The sequence below is a fragment of the Numenius arquata genome, chromosome 3 (assembly GCF_964106895.1).
Source record: "Numenius arquata chromosome 3, bNumArq3.hap1.1, whole genome shotgun sequence".
NCBI lineage: Eukaryota > Metazoa > Chordata > Aves > Charadriiformes > Scolopacidae > Numenius > Numenius arquata.
Window position 1 is genome coordinate 47,624,486 of NC_133578.1, and position 27,953 is coordinate 47,652,438.

At 41.2% G+C, this 27,953-nt stretch overlaps 2 protein-coding genes across 4 annotated transcripts; both read right to left on the reverse strand.

Moving 5' to 3' along the window:
• Positions 1 to 4,413: 4,413 nt before the first annotated feature.
• Positions 4,414 to 16,877, reverse strand: IMPA1 (inositol monophosphatase 1). 2 transcript variants are annotated; one of them, XM_074144918.1, is made up of 9 exons: positions 16,798 to 16,877; positions 14,075 to 14,155; positions 12,772 to 12,905; positions 10,980 to 11,084; positions 9,637 to 9,682; positions 9,388 to 9,496; positions 8,549 to 8,657; positions 6,856 to 7,007; positions 4,414 to 6,426 (listed from the first exon to the last, which is right to left on the reverse strand). In XM_074144918.1, the coding sequence occupies exons 2-9, from the start codon at positions 14,135 to 14,137 to the stop codon at positions 6,308 to 6,310; spliced, it is 837 nt and encodes a 278-aa protein (XP_074001019.1). In that variant the 5' UTR covers positions 14,138 to 14,155; positions 16,798 to 16,877; the 3' UTR covers positions 4,414 to 6,307. The 2 variants fall into 2 exon arrangements, with proteins under 2 accessions (XP_074001019.1, XP_074001020.1); XM_074144919.1 differs by lacking the exon at positions 16,798 to 16,877 and adding an exon at positions 16,468 to 16,485 and having other exon boundaries at positions 14,075 to 14,137.
• Positions 16,878 to 18,196: 1,319 nt separating this feature from the next.
• ZFAND1 (zinc finger AN1-type containing 1) lies at positions 18,197 to 27,797 on the reverse strand. 2 transcript variants are annotated; one of them, XM_074145366.1, is made up of 9 exons: positions 27,676 to 27,741; positions 26,496 to 26,538; positions 24,510 to 24,549; positions 24,023 to 24,150; positions 23,846 to 23,937; positions 22,916 to 23,040; positions 19,276 to 19,431; positions 19,040 to 19,128; positions 18,197 to 18,227 (listed from the first exon to the last, which is right to left on the reverse strand). In XM_074145366.1, exons 1-9 carry the CDS (start codon positions 27,728 to 27,730, stop codon positions 18,197 to 18,199), a joined length of 759 nt encoding a protein of 252 aa, XP_074001467.1. In that variant the 5' UTR covers positions 27,731 to 27,741. The 2 variants fall into 2 exon arrangements, with proteins under 2 accessions (XP_074001467.1, XP_074001466.1); XM_074145365.1 differs by lacking the exon at positions 18,197 to 18,227 and having other exon boundaries at positions 18,609 to 19,128; positions 27,676 to 27,797.
• Positions 27,798 to 27,953: the final 156 nt, after the last annotated feature.

Consider the following 27,953-nt stretch of genomic DNA (forward strand, 5'->3'; position numbering starts at 1 on the left):
TAATCTCAATCTCCCCTCTTCCAATTTAAAACCATTACCCCTTGTCCTGTCACTACACTTCCTGACAAAGAGTCCCTCTCCGGCTCTCCTGGAGGCTCCCTTCAGATATTGGAAGGCTGCTATGAGGTCTCCCCGGAGCCTTCTCTTCTCCAGGCTGAACAACCTCAACCCTCTCAGCCGTCCTCACAGCAGAGGGGCTCCAGCCCCTCTGATCACCTTCGTGGCCCTCTGCTGGACCTGCTCCAACAGGTCCATGTCCTTCCTGTGTTGAGGACTCCAGAGCTGGACACAGTACTCCAGGTGGGGTCTCACGAGCGCAGAGTAGAGGGGTAGAATCACCTCCCTCGCCCTGCTGGCCACACTTCTCTTGATGCAGCCCAGGATGGGGTTGGCTTTCTGGGCTGCCAGCACACATTGCTGGCTCATGTTGAGCTTCTCATCCACAAGCGCTCCCAAGTCCTTCTCCCCAGGGCTGCTCTCCTGCCATTCTCTGCCCAACCTGTATTTGTGCCTGGGATTGCCACGTCCCAGGTGCAGGACTGTGCACTTGGCCTGGTTGAACTTCATGCTGTTTGCATGGCCCCACCTCTCAAGCCTGTCTAGGTCCCTCTGGATGGCATCCCCTCCCTCCAGCGTGTCAACTGCACCACACAGCTTGGTGTTGTTGGCAAACTTGCTGAGGGTGCACTCTATCCCACTGTCCATGTCTCCAACAAAGATGTTGAACAGCACTGGTCCCAGTACTGACCCCTGCGGAACACCACTCATCACTGGCTGCTACTTGGACATTGAGCCATTGACCACAACCCTTTGAGTGCAGACATCCAGCCAGTTCCTTATCCACCGAGTGGGCCATCCATTGAATCCATGAGTTTCCAATTTAGAGATCAGGATGTCGTGCGGGATAGTGTCAAACACTTTGCATAAGTCCAGGTAGATGACATCTGTTGCTCTGCCCTTGTCCACCAAGCCTGTGGCAATATCGTAAAAGGCCACCAAATTTGTCAGGCATGACTTGCCTTTGGTGAAACCATGTCGGCTGTCACCAATCACCTCCTTATTTTCCATGTGCCTTAGCAGAGATTCCAGGAGGATCTGCTCCATGATCTTGCTGGGCACAGAGGTGGGACTGACTGGCCTGTAGTTCCCCGGGTCTTCTTTTTTTCCTTTTTTGAATATTGGGGTTATGTTCCCCTTTTTCCAGTCAGTGGGAACTTCACCAGATTGCCATGATTTCTCAAATATGATGGAAAGCGGCTTAGCAACTTCGTCCGCCAGCTCCCTCAGGACCCATGGATGGATTTCGCCAGGTCCCATGGACTTACGCACCCTCAGATTCCTTAGGTGGTCTTGAACCTGATCTTCTCCTACTGTGGGCAGTTCTTCATTCTCAGAGCCCCTTTTTTTGCCTTCCGTGACTTGGGCAGTGTGGCTAGAGCCCTTGCCGGCGAAGACTGAGGCAATAACGTCATTCAGTAAGCATCACCTGCTCTGAATTAAGTGCTTCACATGGCTGTAAGCATGGTCTCTACTGAGCTAAGGACAGACATAACAAAACATAAACCTTGATCTTCCACTGCATAACAAGGGGGTGGGCTTCTGTTCTTCACTACTGCTGGGGTACAGCAGTTGCTGTTGTATTTTGGGCTTCTTTTCCTTACACTTTAAATGGATGTACAGAAGGCCTGATTCCTAACTAAAGCAAAATTGGTGTAGGGAGAATCATGTCAGTGTAAAAATCATCACTGCAACGGTGCAAACCACGAGTAATTATGACACACAACGTATAACCTAATGTATAAATGTATATATACTAATGTATAAAATGTATAAAGCTGAAGTGTTCAAGGCCAGGCTGGATGGGGCTTTGAGCAACCTGCTCTAGTGGAGGTGTCCCTGCCCATGGCAGGGGGGTTGGAACTCGATGATCTTTAAGGTCCCTTCCAACTCTAACCATTCTGTGATTCTAAAATGCAGCAGTCATCAACACAGGCTATAAACTTCTGGATCAGGATGTACATAAACCATTATTTTTAGCATCTTACTGGCTTGCATTGTGCTAGGAAATTATTTCTGCTTTACTGCTGGAGATCTAATCCATCTTCCTCAAACAGGCAAGAGTTTGTAGCTCTTCAACACAGCAACACGATGTGCTCCCAGCCCAGCACACTCCTCCAGTTTGTTTGTTCTGGATGTAGCAAATGGCTTTGAAGCGCGGCAGGTTTTGCTTGCCCTGTTGTTGCAGCAGGCAGAGAGCGGGCACAGGGGACACTTCAGAAGCTCTTGTTGATCTTTGAGAAGCTGCGGATATTTGTGTGAAGATTGTGTGAACTGAGAAGTGATGCGACAGACCACGTTTGCTGTCACATTTGGTGCAGGACAATCAGTAACCCAGAGATCGAATGGATTATGCCATCTGGAAGATCTGGCTGACTGGCTTTGGCAGGGACTCTTGAGGTGTCACATCACTGTCAATGTCATTCCAATGCCTGGAGTCTGTGCAAGCAAAGAAAGCTATGCCAACTGCTGTGGATCCAAACCCAATGGGTTGCTGGAAGTCACCCGTCAGCACTTTAGCAACAGGTTCAGACTTGAGAAGCAATTACTTCACTCACAGGTAATGAATAGAGCTGAATTAGCAGGTGGCTTTGAGGGTGGGAAGAAGCTCAGGAAAAGAAAAGAGATCTCCCTTATTCAAACTGCTTCATACCAAGGTGACAGACTGACCTTTTTTATATCTAATCAGAATGCCTAGTTCACACCCTAAGGCACAAGACTATGCAGAATTAAAACCATAGCTTTGGATCACAGATATTATGAGGAATAGTCCATATTTCTTTTTGGGGAGCAGGTGAGAGATTCTCTGCAGGGCTGCTCAAGGGGGCTGGACCAGAGCCTGAAGCCTTTTATGACTTTGTCTTTGGCAAAGTGCCATGCTGGGAAAAGCTCCGAAGGATTGAATCTATTGCAACACCCTCCTTCGAAGGAGGAGCAAAGCTTTGCAGGTTGTCATAGAAAACAAACTATCAGCAAATCAATAAATGGAGCGGGTTAAGGAACAGGGGTGATAGCCAGGATGGTAGGCTAAGGCTAAGGCTACCTCCCCGTTTTCATACATAGCAGTGCTAATAATCAGTATTACTTATTTTGTAGTACCAATTGGTTTAGTCTCAGCCTAAAAGTCAGTACCCGTATTGTGAAGATCTTTGTTAAGAATAGCAGTAGGCTCTACAGCAACAATAGCAATGATGTCGACCATTCAAATTCCCAAGGTAAGGGTGAAGGGAGTGGTATAATTTGCCCATGCGCTCCTTTAATTTCCAGTAGTATCTCTTGGAATTTTTCACTAGCTCCAGTTGCTGAATCTGTTCACCTGATCTCCTTCTCCTTGCACTTGGAAGTTTTGAATGTTCTTCACCCAGAGTTGAGATTCAAGCCATAGCAGAATTTGCCAGCTGAAGTCATGAGCTGTTCACTGAAAAGCTATGTCTGAAAGCTTCCTGTGTACTGGACTGTTGATGCCTTCATGAGGAATGTTCACGACAGTTTATCTGTTCAATCTGTGGTAACTGATTATTATAAAAAAAAGCCTAAGATTATTATCTCTGTCACTCCATCTTTCAAAGCAACAAAACCAGGTATTTCACTGTTTTGAACGTTCAGATTATATATTCTCATATATAATCTCTCAAAAGCATTTCGATTACACAGCGATCACGAGTTCTGTATTACTACAAAAAACACTTACTACAAAAAATTGCCAAAATTGCAGGCTAGCACAAAATCAAAAATAAAATGCCTTTTAACTTAACAGTTACATTTTGGTGTCCTTTCACATGCCGAAAGAAGTGGCCACATACCAGATGAAGAGTTATCTGAGAAGATAATACTTAGCAAAGTAGCAAACAAAACAGATTTCTGATCCCCCTGAAAGGGAGGCTGAAATTAAAGAGAAAGCAGACAATTGATAAAAGCTGACATTTATAGAGTAAAAGAAAAAAATAAATAAAAAATAGGCTGTTCTCCAAAACAAACAGAGTGAGAGGGCCAAGATGGGAAATTAATATAAATTTTTCCTGGAAGGGCATTATTAGGAAAGCTAACAGCGAGAAAGCTACATGCTTCAATCCCCTGATAGGCCTCCAAAACAAATCACAGGCAGGATAACCTGTAAAGTTTGAGCTCTGAGGTTGGAGATGATTAATGCGCCATGATCTCATTTGAAAGTAGGTTTTTAGAGTGACAATTCCAATACTGCAGGTGTATACATAACCTCACTTATGTAAAGGCATAACAGTTTATGATCTATGCATATCAGAGGCCAAGAAAAGAAAGTGCTGAAGCCCACAAATCCAGCTTGTTGGTATCCAACACAGTACTCCGATGAATGTTGAGAAAGGAAGCACATCTGAAGCCACTGCCACTAAAGCGTATTTATTTTGAATGTGTTCTCCCATCTCAAGTATTTTTTAGACATGTCTCCATTTCACAAGTCAATCAGTTTAAAAAAGTTATGCAGAATTTGTTACACAAACCCCATAGAAATCATCATAGAATGGACTGGGTTGGAAGGGACCTATCATCGAGTTCGAACCCATCTGCCATGGGTAGAGACACCTCCCACTAGACCAGGTTACTTGAAGTGCCAAATAGTTCAGCAGACACACTTCTCAGGAAATAATAATGATCCCACATCAGTTACAGTGAAATGATCAAAAAGTTTCTATCCTTGTCAATGGGAACTTAAAAAGCAAAATTAATGTAAACCTGGCTTTTTGACAAGACCTTCAAATCTCATTCATGTTAATCATCTGGCATTTGATACAACTTCAAATTAAATGATTTTTGCAAAAATCAACTGATACAAAAGACTGAAATTTACAATAAGAGATCTGTTGAAACTTCAAAACAGAGAACACCATTTTCCAAAACAAAAATAGTGGGAAAGCAGTACAAGTCAGGTTTTCCAGAGCATTGCTGTGTCTCGACTGGACCACCAATGAGACAACTTTCTTTAGGAAACTTTAAGACATGGAAGTCAGTCTAAACACTTATCTCAGTTAAATAATTTTTTTTAATGCATTAATTATTTGAAGAGTACACTGATACTTTTAAAAATCTTCAATATAAAAATTCAAAGAACCAGTATAATTTTCGAAGTTTACAACAACTGACACCAAGAAGGAAATTACTAATATTTCTTAGATTTATAAACCCTCTAGGTTTAGATATGTATTTCTTTTGTGCCTGTACACTCTATAACACTATGGAAACCTGATCCTGGCTGGTCAGTGCTTTCATAACTTACAGAAAATGATGTAAAAAATCTGGACTATGGGCTTATTGTTTTGTGAGCCGAGTTACCGAAAACTCTTGAATTTTAATAATTCCTTAGACTTTGAAACACGCTCATCCATGGAGAATCCTAAGCAAAATTAACAGGAATTACAACTGCCAAGAATAAGACAGAGGACCTAGTATCAGCTGATTCCAATGGTCAAATGCAAGTCACACTTCATCTCAATTTAGATTAAGTCCATTTGGTGATAGAAGTTGTGCTCAGAATTTATTTCTGGGAGATGCACATATTTTCTGGTACAAAACGTATTATTTTTGCAACTGTAATGAATTTGCAAGCATACTGGCCACATAAGAGGCTAAAGAATAGAATGTGTTTACCTACTGTAAGAAAGGTAGAATGATGACTACAAAAACCATGACAGCTAAGTAATAAGAACTTTAAATTAGAGCCAAAACCAGAAGCAGCTAAAAAAAGTTTAGAAATGTGTGAGCTACCTCTACAAAAACTCTAACCAGGTAAGGAAATGGATACACTGATGACACTGAAGAAAACAACAGATGGGACAGAGAAAGACTGGATAAACAGTAATGCCTTCATCTTTTGGGGTTCAGGTTCAGATGTGATGATGCGGTGTTAAGACAGTGAATTTTGTTTTGCCACTTGTGGAACCGGAGTTCCACAAGTATAGATAATCTTTACTTATCTATACATCAAAGAGTCTCTTGTGTGCCTTCCAGTGCAGTATAGGACTTGAAACTATTAGCTGTATATATTTGCTTCTTTTAATAGATCTTTACGTAATCGTGACATTAAATGAAATACTTCACAGTAAAAGCTTACTTTGAACGTTGGTCCAATCCCAAAACGCTACTTAACAGTCACACCAGTGCTGAAAGACTACCATCTATTTATCTATCTTTTTATCAGGTTCAAGGTGTAGAACAACGACCATGTGGGAGTACGAGACAACATTGTATAATTACATTGAAGGTGTAGTTTTGGTATTCAGTTAGTCGCATCATCCCTTTTCAGAGGAATTATTTGAAGGGCTTTGGCTATTCTCTCTCCTATAGCTCGACTACTTGCTGCAATTATTCTTCGAGACATCAAATCAAACGGTCCACCTAGAAATCAAAGCAAGCAAAGTGACCAGCTTGTATCTGGATAAAATGAAAAGTTGGTATGAAAATAAGCATTGAAAAAAATCGAGTGTAAGTGATATATAGCTATTTAGGATCAAGTTTTGCCCCTGGATAAAAACGCATTTAACACAACAGCTATCTCATATGAGCTACATTGAAATTCTCTTCAGTGTATGTTTACTGTCCTTCTTCACTCTTCCAGGTGCTCAGCCAAGGGCGTAAAGGTTGTCTTGTAGCTTAAAAACATAGAATTGACTCTCTCTGTCTATTAACTGGATGGAAACTCTGTCCAGTAGCAGTAACTTGGAAAGAGGATTGAAAAACCTCTTTGCCTTCTCACTTCAGCTATGTTTTGCTCCCAATTAGCTATTTAAAAGGACAAGAGAGTACCATGCAGGTCCATGTATTTACCTGATACATCTAGCAGCACTCCCCCTGCTTCAGTAACAATTATTCCAGCCCCTGCCATATCCCAGCAGTGAATCCCCATTTCGTAATAGGCATCGGCTCCACCTGTTGCCACAAGGCACATGTTCACAGCTGCTGTACCAACGGCTCTAATCCTAAAGGAGACACAGTCGGTTTTATTGTTGAGAACAAAAGTAAGAAAGTCACAATGTCTGTGTACGCTGCATAGAGAACACAGAGGCATCATACGCAAAGTGAACTGAGCCTGAGAAAACACGGAGTGTGGCAATGAAACAAATAAAAAACTGGGAATGAAGTTTTACTTCAGTAGCTTGAAGAGCTCTCAGAATATAGCAGATCATCAGAAATTACATTTATGAATTCTGTTAAGCAATTTGGTTTTAGAGTGGAAATACAGCTTTAACAATTACTTAACCTAAAACATATTATGGAAGATATCTACCCATGAAACAGTAACAGCTATCGTGCTTTGCTTTTCGAATACAAGAATTCAAGTATTTGTTCAGTTCAACAAGTATTTGAACAGTTCAACACTGTTCTCAGTGTTGAAAAAACAGTTTCTTCAGTTTCTCTGGCGACGCTCAGAAGCAGCTCTGACTTGCAAAAAACCCAAACAGCAGTAATCACAAAGAAGAAATTACACAGCACAAATTTGGTCTGGACAACTTCATCAAAACCCTTGTGTTACAAATTCCAGTTTGGAAACATTAATGCACTTAGTGAGTAACCGTGTCTTGAACAAATAATTTGAGTTACTTCAATTATCAGTAAAATGTACATAAAATTGTAACTGATAGCAGCTAAGTTGCTGCAAGAAGCAAATTAAATCAACTCCAATCTCAATTTATTGTTTACAAATAAAATACCAAAGTTGAACTGACAACATACCTAAAATCTATTCCCTACTCTACAATTTAGCATATATCCTTTATGACATCAGATGACTTCTTGAAAGTAGAAAAAAAAAAATCTACATGTGAAGTGTCAAAACAAGCATCCTGGGAATCTCAGCATAAAACTGAAAGCCTTTTTACATCAGAAATATAAGCAGGGATGAATAACAAGAAACCATCTACTGAAACCACCTTCAGATATAAAACGGTTTGTGGAAATGTTGGCTGTGGCTTATCTGAAGGAGAGAAAGTAGGGAATGTAACCAAAATATGAGCAGTTTATGTACAATTTGACCTACTTGGACAAATTAAAAAAAAAAAAATGGTGCTGAAACAGGAAAGGGAGATCTATTTTTGTCTTCTGATATATATATAAAAACAGCAATGATTTTCATTACTACAGGGAAAGGAAACTAAAAAATGTAATATAGCTTCTGTTTATCCAGTTTTACTCCTTGTGTGTTTCTGGAAACAAAAAAAAAAAGGCACAAAATTGTATCTCATTTTTTTAACTAGTAAATACAATACATTTTAGTCCAACAAAAGCAAACATGCTTTGCTTCTCAAGACTGATTGTTAGGGATCTCTTAGATATGTACCAGCTTGAAAAAATTAAACACCCTTAGAGTTTCTCTGCAGAAGCTACTAGACAAAAACATTTAAATTGTATTTCACATTTAAGGTGTCAATGTAATGCAACCAATCCTTCCTGGAAATGAACATATTTACATATTTACAATATTAACACTATCAGTAAATATAAAAATTAGGAAGTATCTTACCCGTGAATAGGAATACTGAGAAGTCTTTCCATGTTAGAAAGAATTATTTTTATAGTCTCTGGATCACGATTTGATCCCAATTCTGTTACTAAAAGGGATTTTGTAATGTCTGGAAAAGAAAGAAAACCTCACTTTTCCAATAGTATGACTTATATAATAACAGTAATTAGCAGAGCTTACATCATTGCTTTCTTACAAGACTGAATAAAATTAAGGTATTATAATACAAATGTTACATATATCAAGTGTATAAAAATTGGTTCTTACATGCAAAATGGCAGGAAAAAATACAGTGAACAGAGCACAATCTGGTTCAGTTGTGCAGATACATTAATCAATGTCATTAGTAAATAAAATTATATTGCTGTAAAAATTAGAACAGTCCTCAGATCTTTAAAGGTCCCACTTTAAGTGTGGATTTTACTGTACACAGGGTAGTAAGTATACAAGAGTGACACTGATTTAAACCAGTAGTTCACACCTGGAAGAAGCTGAACTGTTTATAACTCTTCTTTAGAGTCTGTAATAAATCTACCAGACAGATTACACACATTCAGGGAATTAAAAACAAACACACACACCCCCCACATGGACACACAGGGAATAAAATCTTCAATTGCTGAGTCCTGATTTTGCAAAGATCACAAGCACGTTATATGCATCAAGGAGAACATAAAAGCCGTTTCTCAAAACTGAACAACCCATGGCCAAGAAAAGCCTTTCTTTGCAAAACAAAACTATAAGCTAAGAAACAGGAATATATCCAGGTCTAAAACTGTTGATGCCCCATTTGCAAAATAAATGTAATTACTAGAAATAAGCTACTCGGTTCAGCTTACCTTCTTGGCCTGATACTTTAAGTTTTTGACCATTGCAAAATGCACCCTTTCCTTTTCTGGCAGTATACATCTTGTCTTCTATACAACTATACACAATTCCAAACTCTGTCTGCAAGAAAGGGAAAAATACCTCAAGGTATCTTTACTATTTCTTCCTGTTTACTGTGAAAATACAGATCTTAGTTACAGCTAGCAACAAGGAATTAATTTGGTTTTGATTGATTAGATATTAGATAATAAAAAGTATACCTTTTTGTTTACAACAAAGCCAATTGAAACTGCCACAAATGGAAACCTACAAAACAAAACATTTCACTAATTTATAGTGAGATACTATGCTTCTTTCATTACCATGCTTGCTGTTAATAAAAACAATCTTCAGTTAAAAGCAATGTATATTTCAAAAAGAAACTTGGACTGTATAGGAAATGCTAGGTTTCTGGAACCTGCACAATTTACTATGAAAATAGGCCCAAGAACACCAATTACCATTTAAAATACAAACTTTCCCACCCACTGAAATTAAGCCTGTTAGAGCTTAGGGACTGCCATCCCTGTTACAGCTGTTTCTAGCTTAGCGACTGTCATTTTATAGCCAAAGAATACAAGCAAACCTCTACACTACTAACCTTTCTCAGGAGGAACATGCTGGTCTCGTCAAAAGCAGCACATCACCTCTCCCCCCACCCCCACTTTCTCCACCAAAGCAACAAGACAGACAGATATTGAAGTGAGAAGGAAGAATGTAGGGAAAAGAGTGAAGGCAGTGGGAGTACGTAGGAGATCATGGGCTGCATCTCAGTCTAAGTTTTTAACAATCGACCAATTAATTTTTTTTATTATACTTTTTTTTACTCTTAAAAATTTGCAATTTAAAATATTTGCTTCAATCACTACCTACAAAAAAATACAGACTTTTAAGTCTGTAAATCCAGCAGAATGGGTTCTTTTCTTACAGCTTTTTAAACATGTTATTTAGCAGGATTCAGCAGCTGTTTAAATCCGTGGTGCATGCAGCGGCAGTCATTTCAAAATTGGAATCGAGTATGCTCAGAAAAGCTCATCAGGGCCAAAATCTAACACATTTCAAAGACAGAAGGAATAGGCAGCCAGCGCTACACTGAAAGTTCCCTCCTTACCCTGGTACAAAATACCACTAGACAATCACTGGTGATACTCTGTTTGCTTTCACAGTAAGAATCTGAAATTTCTTAGAAATCAGCAGCGGGAGCTGTTATTGCCTCTCTGAAGATGCTGCAGCTCCAAATTCTGAGTCCTGTTGCTTCACTGTTAAAATCTGCCTACCTATCTTTGGCACCTGTGCCAAAGGCTGCTGACTCCTGCTATGTAGTATGGGCCTCTCACGGAACAACTGCTGTTGGTTACAGAGTGAGACTACTACAATACAGAAATACTAAAATGATTACAAAAGCTTCTCAATAATTGCTAATAACAATTTGTAACTATTTACAAGTTCATAGTATCTCCTTTAAAGCAATTTAAAAGTGAAAAAAACCTTACTTTCATGGAACTGGAGAAAGAAAAAAGGTAATCAGCTGAAGTTGCTAACATTAAAAAAATGAAAGGTGGACCTGTGTACGAAGTTGGTAGTTCCGTCAACAGGGTCGATAATCCATGTGGGGTTATCTGTCAAAATGCTGCCTTCTCCAGCTGCAACAGATTCTTCTCCAATGAAGCTAGAGTAGCAAATACGTTTAAAAGACAAAAAGGAATTGTTTTAAAAGTTCTGAATTTCAATACTGCCCTTGAAATTAAAATTCTTAAAGTGAGACATAGGGTTTTGTACTATCAGTGTTCATATGGAAAAAGCTGAGAAATACACAACTAATCTGGAAAGCACCAACCACATTGACCAAGCTTGTATCATTATTTATGATGTCAGAGATAAGCACAATATGTGGGGAAAAGAACTTTATGTAACTAACTTTACGTTTTTACATTGACATTTTCTTCATTTTTTCCAGTAACAGCATCATCAAATTTTAATCAGAATACTTGTAGCTATTTATAACTTTCAGCTTATTTGTACTATAAAACAGTACTTTTTAGCTTCTGTTTTAACTGAAGAAAGCTCTTGTGGTCCTATGCATCTGGTTAGACCACTGCAGTAACCGCTCAATTTGTAGTGTGATTTCAATCCAAATATGGCAGAAAGTTGTTAGTCTCAAAACTGTTCAGTTTTACAAGCATTACAAAAATGGTAACATGGTAGAGGGATGAAATCCAAACCAGAGCTCCTCTTGAAGAAGATGGCTGAGTGCATGCTCAACCATAACACTAAACCCAAAGGATACACAAGGAACAGTGCCACAGGAACACAAATTTCACAATTTTTGCTGCTCGTGAAAGTATTTGTTTTGAACTGCAAAATTATTGGGATGAGTCTAAGAGGGTGGAATTCTCTTCCATGCCTTTTGCACGTTTTTAAATTTATCACATATTACCCAACCTATGAAAAGTACGCAAACACATGCTTTCTGTCACGAACACGTAAAATGAGGAGAATTGCTTGAACAAATAAGGTTCTTTTAATATTGATTACGAGTTTTATGATTAACTACGTAAGTGAAGGTGATTCCTCAGAAAGAAACACCGTGTTTCCAAAAAGCAGCAGATCTTCACAAAGAGAAGAGAAAGCCTTCATAGATATTTAGGCAGAAGAGCGATTTGTTAGAAAAAGAAATTCAACACCAGTATGTCTAATGTGATATCAATTATCTAATATAAAAAGAAGCTAAAATATTCTGAAAGTATTATCTGTCACAGAAACTGTTATTTCAAGGTCATTCCGTAAGTCTGTATAGAGACTGTATATCAAGAATAAATTTATTTCAGAGGGGGGAAGGGGGGGGGGGGGGGGGAAGGGAAGACGAATAAAAAAATTTGTATGACAGACTTTCAGCTATGAAGAATCAGAAGATCCTGTCTTCTTTTAAGTACGTTTGCTGTTCTTAAACTGTATGAGATTTGCCAAACCAGTACCATGGGACCCATCCAGCCCAGGCAGCGAAGGCATACTAGTTTCAACTGGGGGCCATCTTTGATTCTCCAACACAAATAACCAAGACGTTATTTATGGCTGGCTCATCTGGAAGTGACTTTCAGCATAAGTCCTGAGCAACGCTAAATTCATGTCAGTAGACCCTGGGGACACCTTGTTTTGTTACTACAGCCCTGGGCAAAACTTCAACCCACTAAATACTCTAAAATACTTAACCTACTGAGGGTAAGGGAGAATTGTGTCACTTTCCAGCATGCCAACTATAATGAAATTTTACCAAGCAAAATCACAAATTGTCCATTTTCCTCTTCCAGTCACCTCTCCCCTTCTCCTATAAAAAGTGTATTGATAAGAACCCATACCTGTGAGAAGGATACTTTTCTTTTATCAAAGAAATAATGAAGTTTTCTACTTTTTGATCGGTTTCTGTCACTAGGTCTACTGGTGAACTTTTAGTCATAACAGATATTTCTTCTTTGAGCGCTCCACGGATTATCTGTTAACAAAAGGCAGGGGGAAAGGGGTTTCTCCATTATCATTATGGAAAATAGTAGTTTTCCTGAAAATTTAAGCATCATTTTTACTGTGATTTTCCATACTGCACATACAAAATACAAATACAAGCAATGACGAAACCTGGACCTAACCGCAGAGCTGGGCCTTACCCTTGCATCTATCTCCAGACTCTACTCAGTACACACTCTTACACGACCTTAAATCCAAGTACTACAAGACCCACTGGTACATAAAACTGAGCTCTATTTTGTTAGGACAAGTTTTAGATTTATGAATTTAAATACCAGAGTTGAATGAAACACTTAAGACTGAGCTTAAGTCAGCTATTTTTAGCCAGACCCTGCATTTATGATCTTAAAAGAATCAGAGTCAGCTTAAGCAAGAATCCACACCTCACAGCCCACAGAATTATTTCACTATTAATTTAGAAAGATTTTGCAGGAAGACTTTAATGAGGTCGCTGCAGGGACAATGTTCTGCAGATTCTGCAGCTCCAGGGGACAGAATTCATACATGTGCTATCTTGTCTGGCTGCAACAGCATTCCAACGCATTAAGGAGAACCACCAAGAACTGAACATTAAGTAACCACTCTTATGCCGAGGCTCTGCCCAAGATGTGCAAACTCTTTTGTGTTCTAAGCCTTCTTAGATCACAAAGGGATGCTTCTTATTTATGGAAGTAAAGCAGTCTTCATAAAGAGAACACGACATGCTATCTTGTGCCAACAACATGCCACTGTATAAAGTTGACTGAGGAGATTGCAAGAAACACTGTCAACAGGTTTCAGGTGGTAAAATAAAGAGGTACACAGGTGCAGTTTAAGGGGAAAAACAGAGATCCTCTTTGTTTACCACAATTCATAATTTATTATTATTTCTAATCAAAACTAAGGAACAAAAGATAATCCTTATTCTTTAATCAGACTCTGGTCCAAAGAATTGTACAAAGTTGTTTTCTTAAATTAACCAAGCTGTAAACATGAAAGACACTCCAATCTTGAACGTGGACGTCACTGAATGACTGTGCTAATTTATGTTTTTAACAAAATACTCCTCAGAAGAACATCCAACATCAAATCTCCTTCAAAAGCTCTATACATACTAGACTCAATAAATAACATTATTATTTATACATAGTTTATACTTACGTCTCCAGCTTTCCTTGCTAAAGTAACTGCATAATCCATACATTCTTGCCAAGGGTCTGCCATCTTTTCTTGATATACAGCCTATGAAAAGGATAGATTAATACAAACATTACTATAGCTATTTTTAAAAAAAATTCTAATTTTCTACTCCCCTGGTCTGGACTGCACTGTTTGCTCCCTGCTGGAATATGGAAGTTTCGCCTATCCTTTCCTCTGAAAAAAATAACTTTAAAAGTATGAAAAGCTTAGTCTAAATTACCAGATCTTTTCCCCAAATTTTGTGACTATCAAAAAGGCATAACATAAAAACATTAACAAGTACAGAGCCTCAGTCTTGAAAGGTTCATGCATACACAAGATCCTACATTTAGACACTGACCTCAATGTACATAAAGGCTTTGAAAAACTAATAGTGTGATTACACACAGGCACATTCTCAAATACGGTGTACATCTCAGGGCCTTTTTGCTTAAAAACACTAGAATCTTCACTGTAATTTATTGCAGAAGATTGCTAACATACAGCTTAGTCTATTTTTAAGTATAGTTTAAATGACTTTGAATATCTTAAATTAGAAGATTAGAATCTTAAACCCCAAATCTGTCCTTTCTGTATTTTAGTTCCCCATGCTTTGTTCTAGGGGTTTATTCTAAATACAAATATGAAATGGCTTTGACTCTATACGAGACAGTTACAAGATCCCAGTCATTTAAAAGTGTATTTAAAGTCTATATTCTTAAGTATTATGAAGCAATACAAGCCACCTTATCTTCTATACATCTCTACTTTCAGGAGCAATGTGAAATACAAAAGACCATATCATACATTATTTCTGATACACCCTCAACAGACCAGAAATTCATTCAATGATGCCACGGCATTCTGAATTTCGGGAGTCTGCTTAATTTTTGAGACTTAGCCCTTTCAGAAGCCTCCTGAGTATTTCCTACGTAAGTGATCCAGTCTTTCAGTGATGACTTGGGTCATAGTTTTGCAACACTTGCAGATTTACAAAGATTAGATAAATTATTATTAAAAAAACCCCAGTTCCCCAGTCCAATCATCCTGATCTAATGGTCCTTGCCTCTTTCAGCCTTGATCCTAAGCAGGTAGAGTGGGCTACAAAAGCTAGGTAAAATGCAAAGGGTACGATGCTTCAAAGCATAACATTTAAAATAATAGGTTCTGTGTCCCGGTTTGAAGTAAAACCGAACCAATTTTCTGTTCTGTAACTTTACATCCTAGCTCGGCCTCCTCTAACTCTCTGAAATTAACGGCATATTGTGGAGAAAACTGCTCGTTCTCAGAATGATAAGCCCTATGTTTGTGCTCCATGCCAAGGGATGGTGTGCAGGGAGGCCCTTGCTTATACTTATTGCTGTAACAACCAAGGGCAGCCAATTTCCTTATTTGCCCCCTTAGAAGGTCGGAAACGGAAAAAACATAAAGGGGTCACATCAGTGGGGAGGAGGGGACAGGAGAGGTGACCCAAACCTGACCAACTGGGGTATTCCATCCCATCTGCCCCATGCTCAGTATAAAGGCTGAGGGATCAAAGGGTCAGCCCTTTTTCCTGCGATGGCCGACGTCCAGAGAGGACTCTGTCTGTTCATCTGCCTTTGATCCCGATCCATGTGTTCCTGACTCCAGAGCTGGAACCCAGTTCTCATTCGTCACTGAGTCCAGTCTGGGACTTCCCCAGTGCCTGCCGGTGACGTGACTGTCATCCTGGGAGCTTGACACGGTTTTGTATATATTGTATCTATTTCATTATTTTCTTCTTTATTTTTATTTTAATATTCATTCTTCATTAAAGTAGTTTAGTTCATTCTAAACTTCTAAATCTCCTTATCTCTTTCTCTTCCTCTCTCCTCTTTCGGGGGGGGGGGGGAAAGGGGGGGAAGGGCCATCTGCCGGTCCGGTTTTGGTAAATTCAGCCGAAACCACGACATTCTGTTATATAAACACAGCAATAATTTGTCAGGACACAGAACTGGGTACAGGTAGAACACAGAACAGACAGAGCTATGTCTTACAAATAGAAACACAACTGGCACCAGACAGAAGTTCCTCTGTTATCCATAAACTGGTAGGACTAGCGGGACCTCAAGTACACTGACACCCAGCACAACGGCAGAGCCTCACACAGAGAGGAGAAAACATCATATATATCCCAAACCTCAGTCAAACAGTAACTCCACATATTCTAGTTAAATACCAGCGCCTACACTGACTGGAAAAAAAGCGGGTTTATTGCCCCAGCTTCGTTTTGTCCTCTCTGGACGCCCCGTGACGAGTTTGGCCCACAAACCCAGGCCGTGCATTCCGAGTAGAGGTTTGGACCCCAGGAAGGAGAGGCCGAAGGGGGGGGCGCGCTGCCCGGCCGGTGTGACACCACCTGCCGCCGCCGCCGCCGCCGGGGCGGGGCTGCGCGGCCCCGTCAGCCTCGGGCGGCCCCGTCAGCCTCGGGCGGCCCCGTCAGCCTCGGGCGGCCCCGTCAGCCTCGGGCGGCCCCGTCAGCCTCGGGCGGCCCCGTCAGCCTCGGGCGGCCCCGTCAGCCTCGGGCGGCCCCGTCAGCCTCGGGCGGCCCCGTCAGCCTCGGGCGGCCCCGTCAGCCTCGGGCGGCCGCAGCGCTGACAGGGCCACGCAGCCCCCTTGGGGCGGCAGCGCATTCCGCTCACGACAACCTGAAACGAGGGCTGGGGAAGGAAGAGGAGTCTCACCGCGCTCCGCCGCTCTCGCCGCCGCCTCCTCCCCTCCCGTTGAGGCTCGCAGCCGCCGGGTGAGAGGCCGTTATCCCCGCCCCCTCCCCCGGGGTTCGGGCGCTGCCACGGCGCCTGCGCGGGCGGGAGGGGGTGCGGGTGCGGCCTGCGGCGGGTGAGGTCCCGTGTGGCCCCCTTCAGCGCCTGCGCCCTCAAAATTACAGCGGAGCTCTTAAAATTAGCCTTTAATATCGACTCCTCTTTTACTGTGCTCCCCCGTGCTCAGGCGGTGGGCGTTTACCTGGGCGCTTCGCTGCACTGCGGAGAAGGAGACGGCGTTATTGAACCTGAGGAAAACGGTATGAAGGCCCATAAAAAAAGGAATGTGAACATCACTCGGGAGGAAAAGAAGGACATGGACCTGTTGGAGGAGGTCCAGAGGAGGGCCACGAAGGTGATCAGAGGGGCTGGAGCACCTCTGCTGTGGGGACGGGCTGAGATTGTTCAGCCTGGAGAAGAGAAGGGTTTGGGGAGACCTTAGAGCAGCCTTGCAGTACCTAAAGGGGACCTACAGGAGAGATAGGGAGGGACTCTTTATCAGGGAGTGAAGAGATAGGACGAGGGGGAATGGTTTTAAACTGAAAGACGGGAATTTAGACGAGATATTAGGAGGAATTCTTTGCTGTGAGGGTGGTGAGGCACTGGCCCGGGTTGCCCAGAGAAGCTATGGCTGCCCCATCCCTGGAGGTGTTCAAGGCCAGGCTTTGAGCAACCTGCTCCAGTGCCCACGGCAGGGGAGTTGGAACTCGATGATCTTTAAAGGTCCCTTCCAACTCTAACCATCCTGTGATTCTATGACACACTCTCCTTCCTGTCATTTGAGGATTGCCTTTCCAGCTCCTTCCAATTGGAGAACATTGGCTAAATACATGTAAACAGATGAAAGCAAATTGGAGGAATTAGTCTTGAAAAGCTGCTTCTTCTCTAGCTTGAATAGAGGCAGGCTCCAGGCTACTGCAGAGTAAGCATGGGTTGTAACAGGCCCTTTCAAGAAAGATGAAGCAAGGCTCCTTGGCTATGCATCAGAACTCACCATCAGGGAAGTGCTAGCCCTAATATTTGTGTGCAACATAACATGTTTTTATGTTTCAGTAATTCAAAGCAGCTATAACTGTGATAAAAATAATCTTGTGGTTTTTCTTTGCTCTGTTCGCTTTGAATTTAAAGTCCAGCTTTGAAATAACACCAAAAGAGATCCAAAAACTGCTTAGAATATCAGTAATTGATGTACTCCAATCTTCTCAGTGAGCACCAAACAATTTCAACACGCTGACAATTGAGAAAGCCGTTAATTCTATAGGTCATACCTATGCACCCAGAGGTGTAACTTCTTTATGTACAATCACTGTAAACAACTGCTTTAAAACGTAGTAAGTCCATCTTGCAGATGGCTGAAGAGGAAACAATAGAGATTTACCTAAGGGGGGAAATGCCAGGATGAAACTGCAGGCCATTCAATGCTATGCTTCTACTTGAACTGTGTTTCTTCCTCTTTTTCACAAGAATTAGAAAAGGACAAATTCAAGTTCTCTTTTTATCCTCCACCTAATTACACAACCACAATAGAAATCTGTGTGAATTTCCTTTTGCTTCAGAAAGCTTTTCTTAGTTACAATAGTTACACTGTGATCAGGAGAGAAGAAAATGTGAACCTTGGGCACAGAGAGTGCTAGATTCCCAACTCAACGAAATCTGTTCTTGTGGATGCAGAAAAGATGCTGCAAAAGTATAACATGTTTCTTTCCTTCAGAGGACTGATACTCCGCAAGTTTGCATTTTCATTATTGATTGTTTTTAATACATACTTTTTCCATCATTTACAGAAAAATAAATATAAAATTTAAGAAAACATTATTGACGTTATACTGCTAAATAAGGCAAGAATTTATTCTAGAAAGTGAGTATCTGTAATATTAGTTATTATGGTAACTAATTTTCCTTTCAGGACATAGTTCTTCTGTCAGTCAAGCAACTGAGATACTGATGGGAACTGTGTCTTTATAACCGAGGACAGATTCTGGCATACCAGTGATTTTTAAAAAAAACTGGACTTGGTTTGAATATACCATACTTTTAAAAAAATCTTTGATTCTTTTTTTTTTGTTTGTCGTAATTTATTGATTAGCTGAAGTACGACTCTGTATCTTCTATGAATAGAACATCATTATCAAGATACTCCAAAATTATATTTCCACCATTGTACAACGGGTAGTCTTTATCAGATAGCCACGATTCCAATGTGTGCTCAAATGGCAAGGCTTCTCCAGAGGCACTATGGCACAATCTCAATTTCTGTAAGACAAACAGCACAGAAATTAACATCGAGATTTGCTTATCTGAGATGCAAGAAGTGGGGTGGGGTAGGGACAAAAGAGTTAAAAAAAAGAAAAAAGAAACACCCAACAATCTGTGAAATGTTTGTTACTGTTACTGATTTACCTGGGATGTTGATTTGTTGTTGTCATTTTTAAGGCTTGCTAAGGAAGCTGCAAAATCTACTACTTTGCCAATACTCCACTTACTGCAAAAGAACATGGGCTTGCTCTTCTCTTTGTTCCCCTTTGGTAAAAACACTTGAAAGTAAATTCTTTCTGTCTAGAAAAACATGGAAAATAAACAAAGTTGTTCAAAGAAGAAACATAATTCTAGTCATACACATCTAATAGCTTTTTTCAGTAAAAAGCTTAAATGTCAACCCCAAAATTACCAACTGAAACTTGTTTTATTCTATCAGGACCAAGGCCCCATTTTACTGCGGAATATTAATGACTGAGATCATCAAGTCCAATCCCCTCCAGCTGCAGGCACGTAGAGGATGGACAGTAAGTTCAGAAAGGTAGGGGGAGAGTCCCACAGTTAAACTGTTATCTATAGACAGACACGAAAAGGTGTCTGCCCTGGGTTTACTAGACAATAATGACCACTCTGGAGATAAAAAGGTTAGTTTAAATAAGCAGTGCTGGCTTTTGGCAGCAATATAATGTCTCAAATTGGAATACACAGGCAGTTAGAACAATTCACTGCGCTACAAATGCCTGCTTCACAAACCAACATTCTGGTCATGGCCAGGTAATCCTTTATCCTGCTTTTCCTCCGTTTATGTACTAAAACGTTCTTTCAGTATCTACTAAACTGAAACATTGGTTAAGACATTTCAAGAGTAACCTACGAGGGAGAGACTTTGAGCAGGATTGGGACAATCCCTTCTTCAGTTTTATTTCTTCTTGTCATTCAACAGCAGACACAGCAAGCATGGCTGGTTCATCAGTTAAGACTGCCCTTGCTGAGTGCAAGCCAGACACTATCAAACAAGACAGAAGTCTTCTTTTTAAAGGACTTATTTATGCCTTCCCTAGAAAAATAAGGAACTACTCTTCCCCCAGCTATGTTCATAAAACCCAGTCTGAATTTCAACCTGTGCATTTTCTTCAAAACTTGAGTGCTCTCCACACACAAGAAGATCTTTAACACCCAGGAATATTACAAAGGGGCAAGGGAAGCAGGACTTGAACCTTGCTAAAATGTAGATGACCACAACACATCAGCCACCCCAGTAGGGACACACGCTAACATCACTCAACAGCTGTCAGCACCCCAGCACCTTCCTACAGTTGCTCCTCCAGTTCTAAGGATGACGAGACAGTTTCCCACAGTTCACTGGAACTTAATTCACAAACCAGCTCATTCTAATGTTGCAACCCTAACTATGGGATATGCCTCCTGGAATTTCTGTGCCATATCCGAGAAAATACTGGTCAGTCAGGGACACGATAACTAACCCTATTTTGCAGCACACCCTCCTGGGGTTTTGAGCTGGTCAGTCTCAAGAGAGGTAACTCATATCAGGTCTGACACCCAAAGAAGCAATCGTCTGCAGAAAGCTGATCTGAACAAAGAGGCCAGAGAAATGATACTTCTAAGATAGCCTGATTTTCCTGATTATAGAATGAGAAAGGTCAGGAAGGACCTCTGGTGTCACGTGGTCCAAAATCATGCTGAAAGCAGAGGGAACTTTAAAGGTGGACCTAATTATAAAGTTAGATCAGGTTGCTCCAAGTCAGGTTCAATCAAGTTTTAAACATCCCAAAGATGTAGATTCCACAGATTTTTAGACCAGCTTGTTCCAATGTCTGACAACCCTCATTGTGATTTTTCTTAAGTTGGACTAGATGATCTCTAGAGGTCCCTTCCAGCTCTGACAATTCCGTGATTCCGTGATTCTTCCTATGATCTGATTGGAATTTCACATGTTGCAGCTTGTGCCCATTGCCCCCTGTCCTTTTACCATGCACCTCCAAGAAAAATTATCAATCTTCTCTATAGAGTGATGAGAGAAATAATGTGCCTCAGAGACGTTCCAAAAACTTCATATTAAAAAAAATCTGTCATCAAACTGGAACAAGCTGGGCAGAAGGCAGCTAAAATGAGTCTAGGAAGCAATTTAAATAGAGAAGAGCTGAAGGTTAACAGGCTTAATTTATCACTGTTAGAATTACCGCTATTCTAGATGATTAAACAATTAATATTCAAATGAGAAAATGAATAGTAAGAAAAATTAGCATACGGTAATTTGTGCTATGCTTTCCGGAGTTTACTGGCCTTGGAATTAGAAAGCAACTGTTATATATGTTGAGGGTGGACTTTTTTAATTATGTTCCACAATATTTGAAATTAATCACTTTCCCTCCAGCACATATTTATTAAAGTGGTACTATCTGTGAAAAATGCTACAAGCAGGTCTTTGGGTCTTTGTTATTATGACTTCTGCTTAAGCAGAGTTATCTAATTTCTAAGCATGACAATGTATAAAAAAAAAAGAAATTCATAAGAGAATTCAGTAATGGAATAGCTGTAGTTGTTTTAAAAACAATAATTAAATGTACTTTACTAAGATAAGACCTAACAATAAGACTATCACATAGAATGTTTTCAATAATATAAAATCAATGTAACAGGCCTAAACTTGGCATGCTCCAACCTAACAATGTGGTGAAAGGTACTTTAAATACTGCTCTTTTAAGAAGATGCGTAAGTACAGATCTAAATTGAAACCCTAGATGAAAGAATCAAGGTGTTTCTAAACCCTACGTAATCCTGATATGTGGAAAAGACTTGAACAACAGGTTTGACTGGCCATGGTAAAACATTAAGAAATCTGTGAAATACTTCCAAGAACGAAAGAAATTAAAGGCTGAAAGAAATATAAAGCAATTATCAAAACCCTTTTCCAACCCAAAGGCAGGAACAACTGACCTCAGGCCCTTCGTACCTCATCCAGAAATGTAATAAATGTCTATTAAATCTGAGTAGAAGAAGTAAGAATGGAGCTTTGCGGAGCACAAATCTCAGATTCATATGAGATGGGTTCAATCCGATTGGTACAGAGTTGTGCAAACTGTGTCCTGTCTCTGTCAGAAGCCTCGCGGTACCAAGCATGAGAATCATCCCTTTGAGATGGGTTTGCCATGCGTGACCAGCAGCACATAGAGCACTGTCCATAAAATCAAGCAGTTACAAGCACCATGTGGGACTTGGACCAGAACTGCTGCTGGACTGCAAAACCCATGATGCCCCAGTGGCCAGGGACACCTCCACCATCGTCTGCTTCCTCTGAGGACTGAGTGACTTGTATTCTTTTACAGGTTTCAAGTCGAGATGATGACTGTGATACTGATACTGCAAGCCAAGTATTTAAGGCTGATTCTAGGCTACGCTGATCATCAAATTCTGTTAAAATAATGAAGCTTTAATTGTAACTACAACGTAGTACTGTCATCATTCTGCCAAGGATCCCCAAAAGTCCCTGCAGTGTTGGATGACAGTTGTATGGCAGGCAAATATACATTTCTGCTCTAAAACAATTTGACCTGACTGCTCCTAACTGCACACAGAGACCTTATAACTGACGTAAGACTAATGAGATTGCTTTTTGATACCAGGCTGAAATATATGTATAAATAATTGCAGGCTTGAGAATGAAATCCAAAACCGAACAGAGGGAACTAAATGAAGAACAAGAAATTTAGAAAACTTCCCATTTACTTTGAGGATTCAATTATTGAAAACAACCACGACTGACCTGAGGCAAGGACTTGTCCCCACATGCACGCATTTTCAGTTTCATTAAAGCCACTTTTGCTGCTGTTTCACTGTTTTTCGCTCCTTTACGTTTTTTGCTTTTTGCTTCCTCATTCTTTTTAGAATCTGAGAACAATATTATTCCTGTTAGTGTGATGATTCAGACTGTCTCCTGAACATATCTTGGAATTAGCCTATTTGGCCTCATTGTATCTCCAAGGTTCCCATCCCTTTCATGTCCTCTGGAGGCCGTATCAGTACTCCTATTCAAGAATATTTGGAATTGTTGCAGTGTAAAAGAACCCTGCTAGAACTGGAAAGTAGATGAATACTATCACGAGGTAAAAGCAGGTTGCAAAAGCCAAATAGATACAAATTCCTAAGTTTCCACACCCGTGGCCAACACAGGATTCATATGACAACAGTTTCAGGTCCTCCTTTCTACACATATATTCTACTGTCCAGTTAGGCAGTGCTGTTTATTCTCTTTCCTGTCCTAGAGCTTGTTTAAAAGCTGCAAAACACGACATTGTAGATTCACATTTTTTGCCATCTTGGTTCTGTAGGTATAATCCCAGCAGATAGGCATGTGCATCCAACAAAATACATTACGTGCACATGAATTAATATGCAAATAATAATGGCTAGGTACAATTCATTGCTTTATAGTACTTGTAGAATGAGAACAAGACAGTAATTCTGAAATACATCTAAGCCCTATTTAATCTTTAAAGAATCTCTTTAGAGACATATGCCACTTGTCTCAGTCTAGATGAACGGTATCACATGCTGACACGTGAGTTTAGGGCGGTTTAAACAAGGAACCCCCATTTTTTCTTCTCATTTGGTCAAATCTAAACCCTCAGAGGAGGTCACAAGCTCAAATAGCCTTCTGAAGAAAATTGTAGAATATATATCCCACTGTACTTGCCTATAATATGTTTAACTAGCTGCTGGGTGGCAGCCATTCGGGGTTTTGGTGCATCCAGTTTCTCACACTCATGGTCTGACTGATGCCGGTGCCTGTAAACAACAGTGTAAAAATTTCATTACCTTTCCCATACACTAATGAATGAGTCTTGGTGTTTAAACATTCTGTTTCACTCACCTTAGACAAAAATGTTTTTCACAGTAGGGACATAAAACTGGCAAAAGCTCCTTTCCATTGCAGTCCTTGTATGAGCATGGGTAAGATCTGTGCTGATCTGGTTTCACAGAATTGTTTCTTATATTCACCTAGGTATTAGTGCAAAATAGTTTGTGTAAATGAACAGATATTACAGATACAAGTCACCACCCCAGCTTTCCAAAAGAACTGTGCTAGCTCTCCATTCTACAGGCAACATTAGTTCAGCAATTCTCTCCTACTTTTGTCCTGGTTAAGTTTTGCTCAGTGTTACAAAAAGAACCATCATCCTACTCAAACTCAGTTTATTTCGGAGAGCCAGAAGAAGAGCAGATTCATTTTTATTAAGCTTGTCACATTCTCAGTTAAATAATTCATACTTATATACTATGTGCATATATCTGATGTGAAAATAAACATGTCAGTTGCACGCAATTTTAATTTTAAGGTAGTCCTATTATCAGATTACCTCAGAACACCCATGAGCATCCCGGCTCCTGTGCTGAAGGCTTTGTGCAAAAGAAGAAAATACCACACTGTTACCAACATTCCAGGAAAAGAAAACGTCATGTGAAAACATTTAAGCGTTTAAAGAGTGATCTGACACGTTTTATCATGGGAACGCTTCAAGGACATAGTGAATCTTCTCCAAAATTTGCTCTAATCTATGCATTTTATGTCTTGAATGGATTGATCATATTCTTCCTGAGCATGTAAAACATTTAGCTTTTGGAACTCATGCCCCAAGATAACAAACCTTTCCAAGAGAATAAGAACATTGGCACGCTTAAGAATTCAGCTCAAAGCAACTGGAGTTTGTTCTAATGGATTTTAAATCACCTTCCACAACAGCAGAAAACCCTTAAAGGCTTCTAACGCGTTAGAGTGAAATCTGCTCTCAATTTATCTGAGCTTATCTCAGCTGCCCTCTGCTCATCTGAAGTGTAAATCAAAGTGCAGGCCCTGACTTGAACTGCGGAAGAAACTTCAATTTTTTTTCTTACAAGAAAAAATACCATGCCCCACCCCCCCCCCACTGCCAAAGAAAAAAAAATCAGTACAAAACAGGATCTAAACTAGATGCCTTCCAAAATAATCTACCTGTATTTTAGAGATATCCTCACTGACTTCAAAGCTCCACAACAACCACTCAGGAAAAACGTGGCAAGTTCAATGAAACAATTATTTTTTAACTAAATGTTATCTGAACCGAATCACAGAATGTTTTATACAATATTTAGGTCTACACAACGGCCACACTGAGATCTTACAGGAAAACCAACTTAATTTCCTTTTATGACAAGGTCACTCATATAGTTGACCTAGGGAAGCCTGTCTATGTTTGGGGATTTTAGCAAAGTTTTTGATGGTGTCTTTCACAGTATCCTTCAGGATAAGATGTCCAGCACACAGCTAGACGTGTCCATATTACGTTGGGTGAGCAACTGGCTGACAGGTCGGGCTCAAAGGGTTATAGTAAGTAGGGTTACATCAGACTGGTGGTGAGTCACCAGTGGGGTTCCCCAGGGCTCGATATAAGGGCCAGTGCTCTTTAATGTTTTTATAAATGATCTGGATGCAGGAACTGAATGTACATTAAGTAAGCTTGTTGACGATACTAAACTAGAGGAGCTGCGGACTCCCTTGACGGTAGAAAGGCCTTACAGAGAGATCTGGATAGACAAGAGAGCTGGGCGATCACCAACCGTATGAAATTTAACAAGAGCAAGTACCGGATTCTCCACCTGGGATGGGGTAATCTAGATTATACATAAAAACTGGGGGACGAGAGGTTGGACAGCAGCCCTGCAGAAAGATATCTGGGGGCCTGGGTTGATGGCAAATTGAATATGAGTCAACAGTGTGCCCTGGCAGCCAAAAGGGCCAACCAAGTCCTGGAGTGCATAAAGCACAGCATAGCTAGCCGTTCAAGTGAGGTGATTGTCCCACTCTACACTGCACTGGTGCGGCCCCGCCTCGAGTACTGTGTGCAGTTTTGGGTGCCTCGATATAAGGACATCACGCTACTACAGTGTGTCCAGAGGAGGGCGAGCAAGATGCCCTGGAGGGAGCGACTGAGGTCACTTAGTTTGTTCAGCTTGGAGAAGGGAAGGCTGAGGAGTGACCTCATCACAGTCTACAATTTCCTCAAGGGGGGCAGTGGAGGAGGAGATGCTGATCTCCTCTCTCTGGTGACCAGCGATAGGACACGAGGAAATGGAATGAAGCTGTTAGGGGAAGTTCAGATTGGACATTAGAAAAAGGGGTGGTTGGTCACTGGAACAGGCTCCCCAGGGAAGCGGTCATGGCACAAAGCCTGACAGAGCTCAAGGAGTGCCTGGATGACGCTCTTAGTCGTATGGTTTACTTTTAGGTAGTCCTGTGAGGAGCAGGGAGTTGGACTCGATGATCCTTATTCGTCCCATCCAACTTCAGATATATTCTATGAACTTACCAAAAGACACCTGAGCAGCCATCACATACAAAGGGGAGAAAATCTGAAACAAAAAGATTTGTTTTCAGTTAGACAACAATGTTGTTGCTTTGCTAATAGTTTTAAACTTAATTTTTACATGATTAACTTTTACTTACTTATAACATGGGGCAGGTATCTTTACAAGGACACTTAGCAACCGCATTTACACAGAAGTGGCTTTTATAACACAGTTACACTGTTAACTCCTCTACTTAGTATTACTGGAAAACATACAAATAGGTAAATTATATTTAGATGCGTTCCAAAAGTTGGAATTAGGCTTTAAGTTTCATTTTTTTCAGTATCAAAATTTGAAACTAGAATACTTGGCTAGTCATCAGATTTACCAGTTACGTTAAAAATTGAATTTATTGCGAGACCACTCAGAATACTATTTACTGACTGCTGGAGCACTGGACAATTTACATTTTTATTCTACAGATTGCCAGCTGGAGAAGATGCTATGCCTTCCAAAAAGCGAGCATCCTGTCCATTTGACAGTCCTGATAATCCTGCTCCTTCCTCTCTATCCTTGTGTATTTAAACAGCACATGCTTCTTAAGTCTCTGCACACATCCCCCATCTACTGCATCGGTTCTTACAGATAAAAATCACTTCACTGTCTGCTGAAATCGGCCATATCACCAATGGTAGCAAATGCCCGTCTCCAGGCCATTATTCCATTTCTCCATCCTTCAGATTTGGTCTTAATGGACCACCATGGAACTGGACCACACAGCTCAGGTCACAAAGATGTCAGTCACTTCATCTGTAAGAACCGAGGGCTTTCAGTACAAGCTGCTTTGCTGCCTCTTTCTGAAAGGTTACGTTTTCATTAACACCATTCCTCAGATCAATGAAGGTAAGCAAGGGTGAAGAATAGAAAAACAGGGTAACAACAGTCGAGAAAGCAAGGCAGCAGGGGATTTATCAACCCGGTGACACAACTGGAACGACAGGCCCCGGCAGCGGCTCGGGCAGGGCTGCAGCAGCGCAGAGCCCGCCCGGAGAGGGCGACACCACCTCACGGCCCCCTAGCACCGCCCCCGGCCTCCTCAGCGCCGCGCCGCGCCCCGGGCGCCGCCCCCGGCCCAACGTCCCCGCCTCTGCCTCACGGGAGGCCGGGACCCTGCCAAGGACTCGCCGCGCCCTCCCTTACCGAGCTGGCGGCAATCGGCCACCCCGCAATGCTGACCCAGCTCCAGCTCCGCCATTTCCCGCGCCTCGCAAAGGGCGGAGGAGAGGCGGGAAGGGAAGCGCCTCCTCACAGGGCGCGCAAGGGCTGTCGGGACACTAGAGGACGCCGCGGGGCGGGGCTTGCTATGCAGATGTACCGGTTGTCTCCGCCCCGGGGCGTGGCTGGGGCGGGGCGCAGGGCGGTGCGGAGGGGGGCGGGCCGTGCGGGGCTCCGCCGCTCGCCCCCGCACCCCGGGAGGT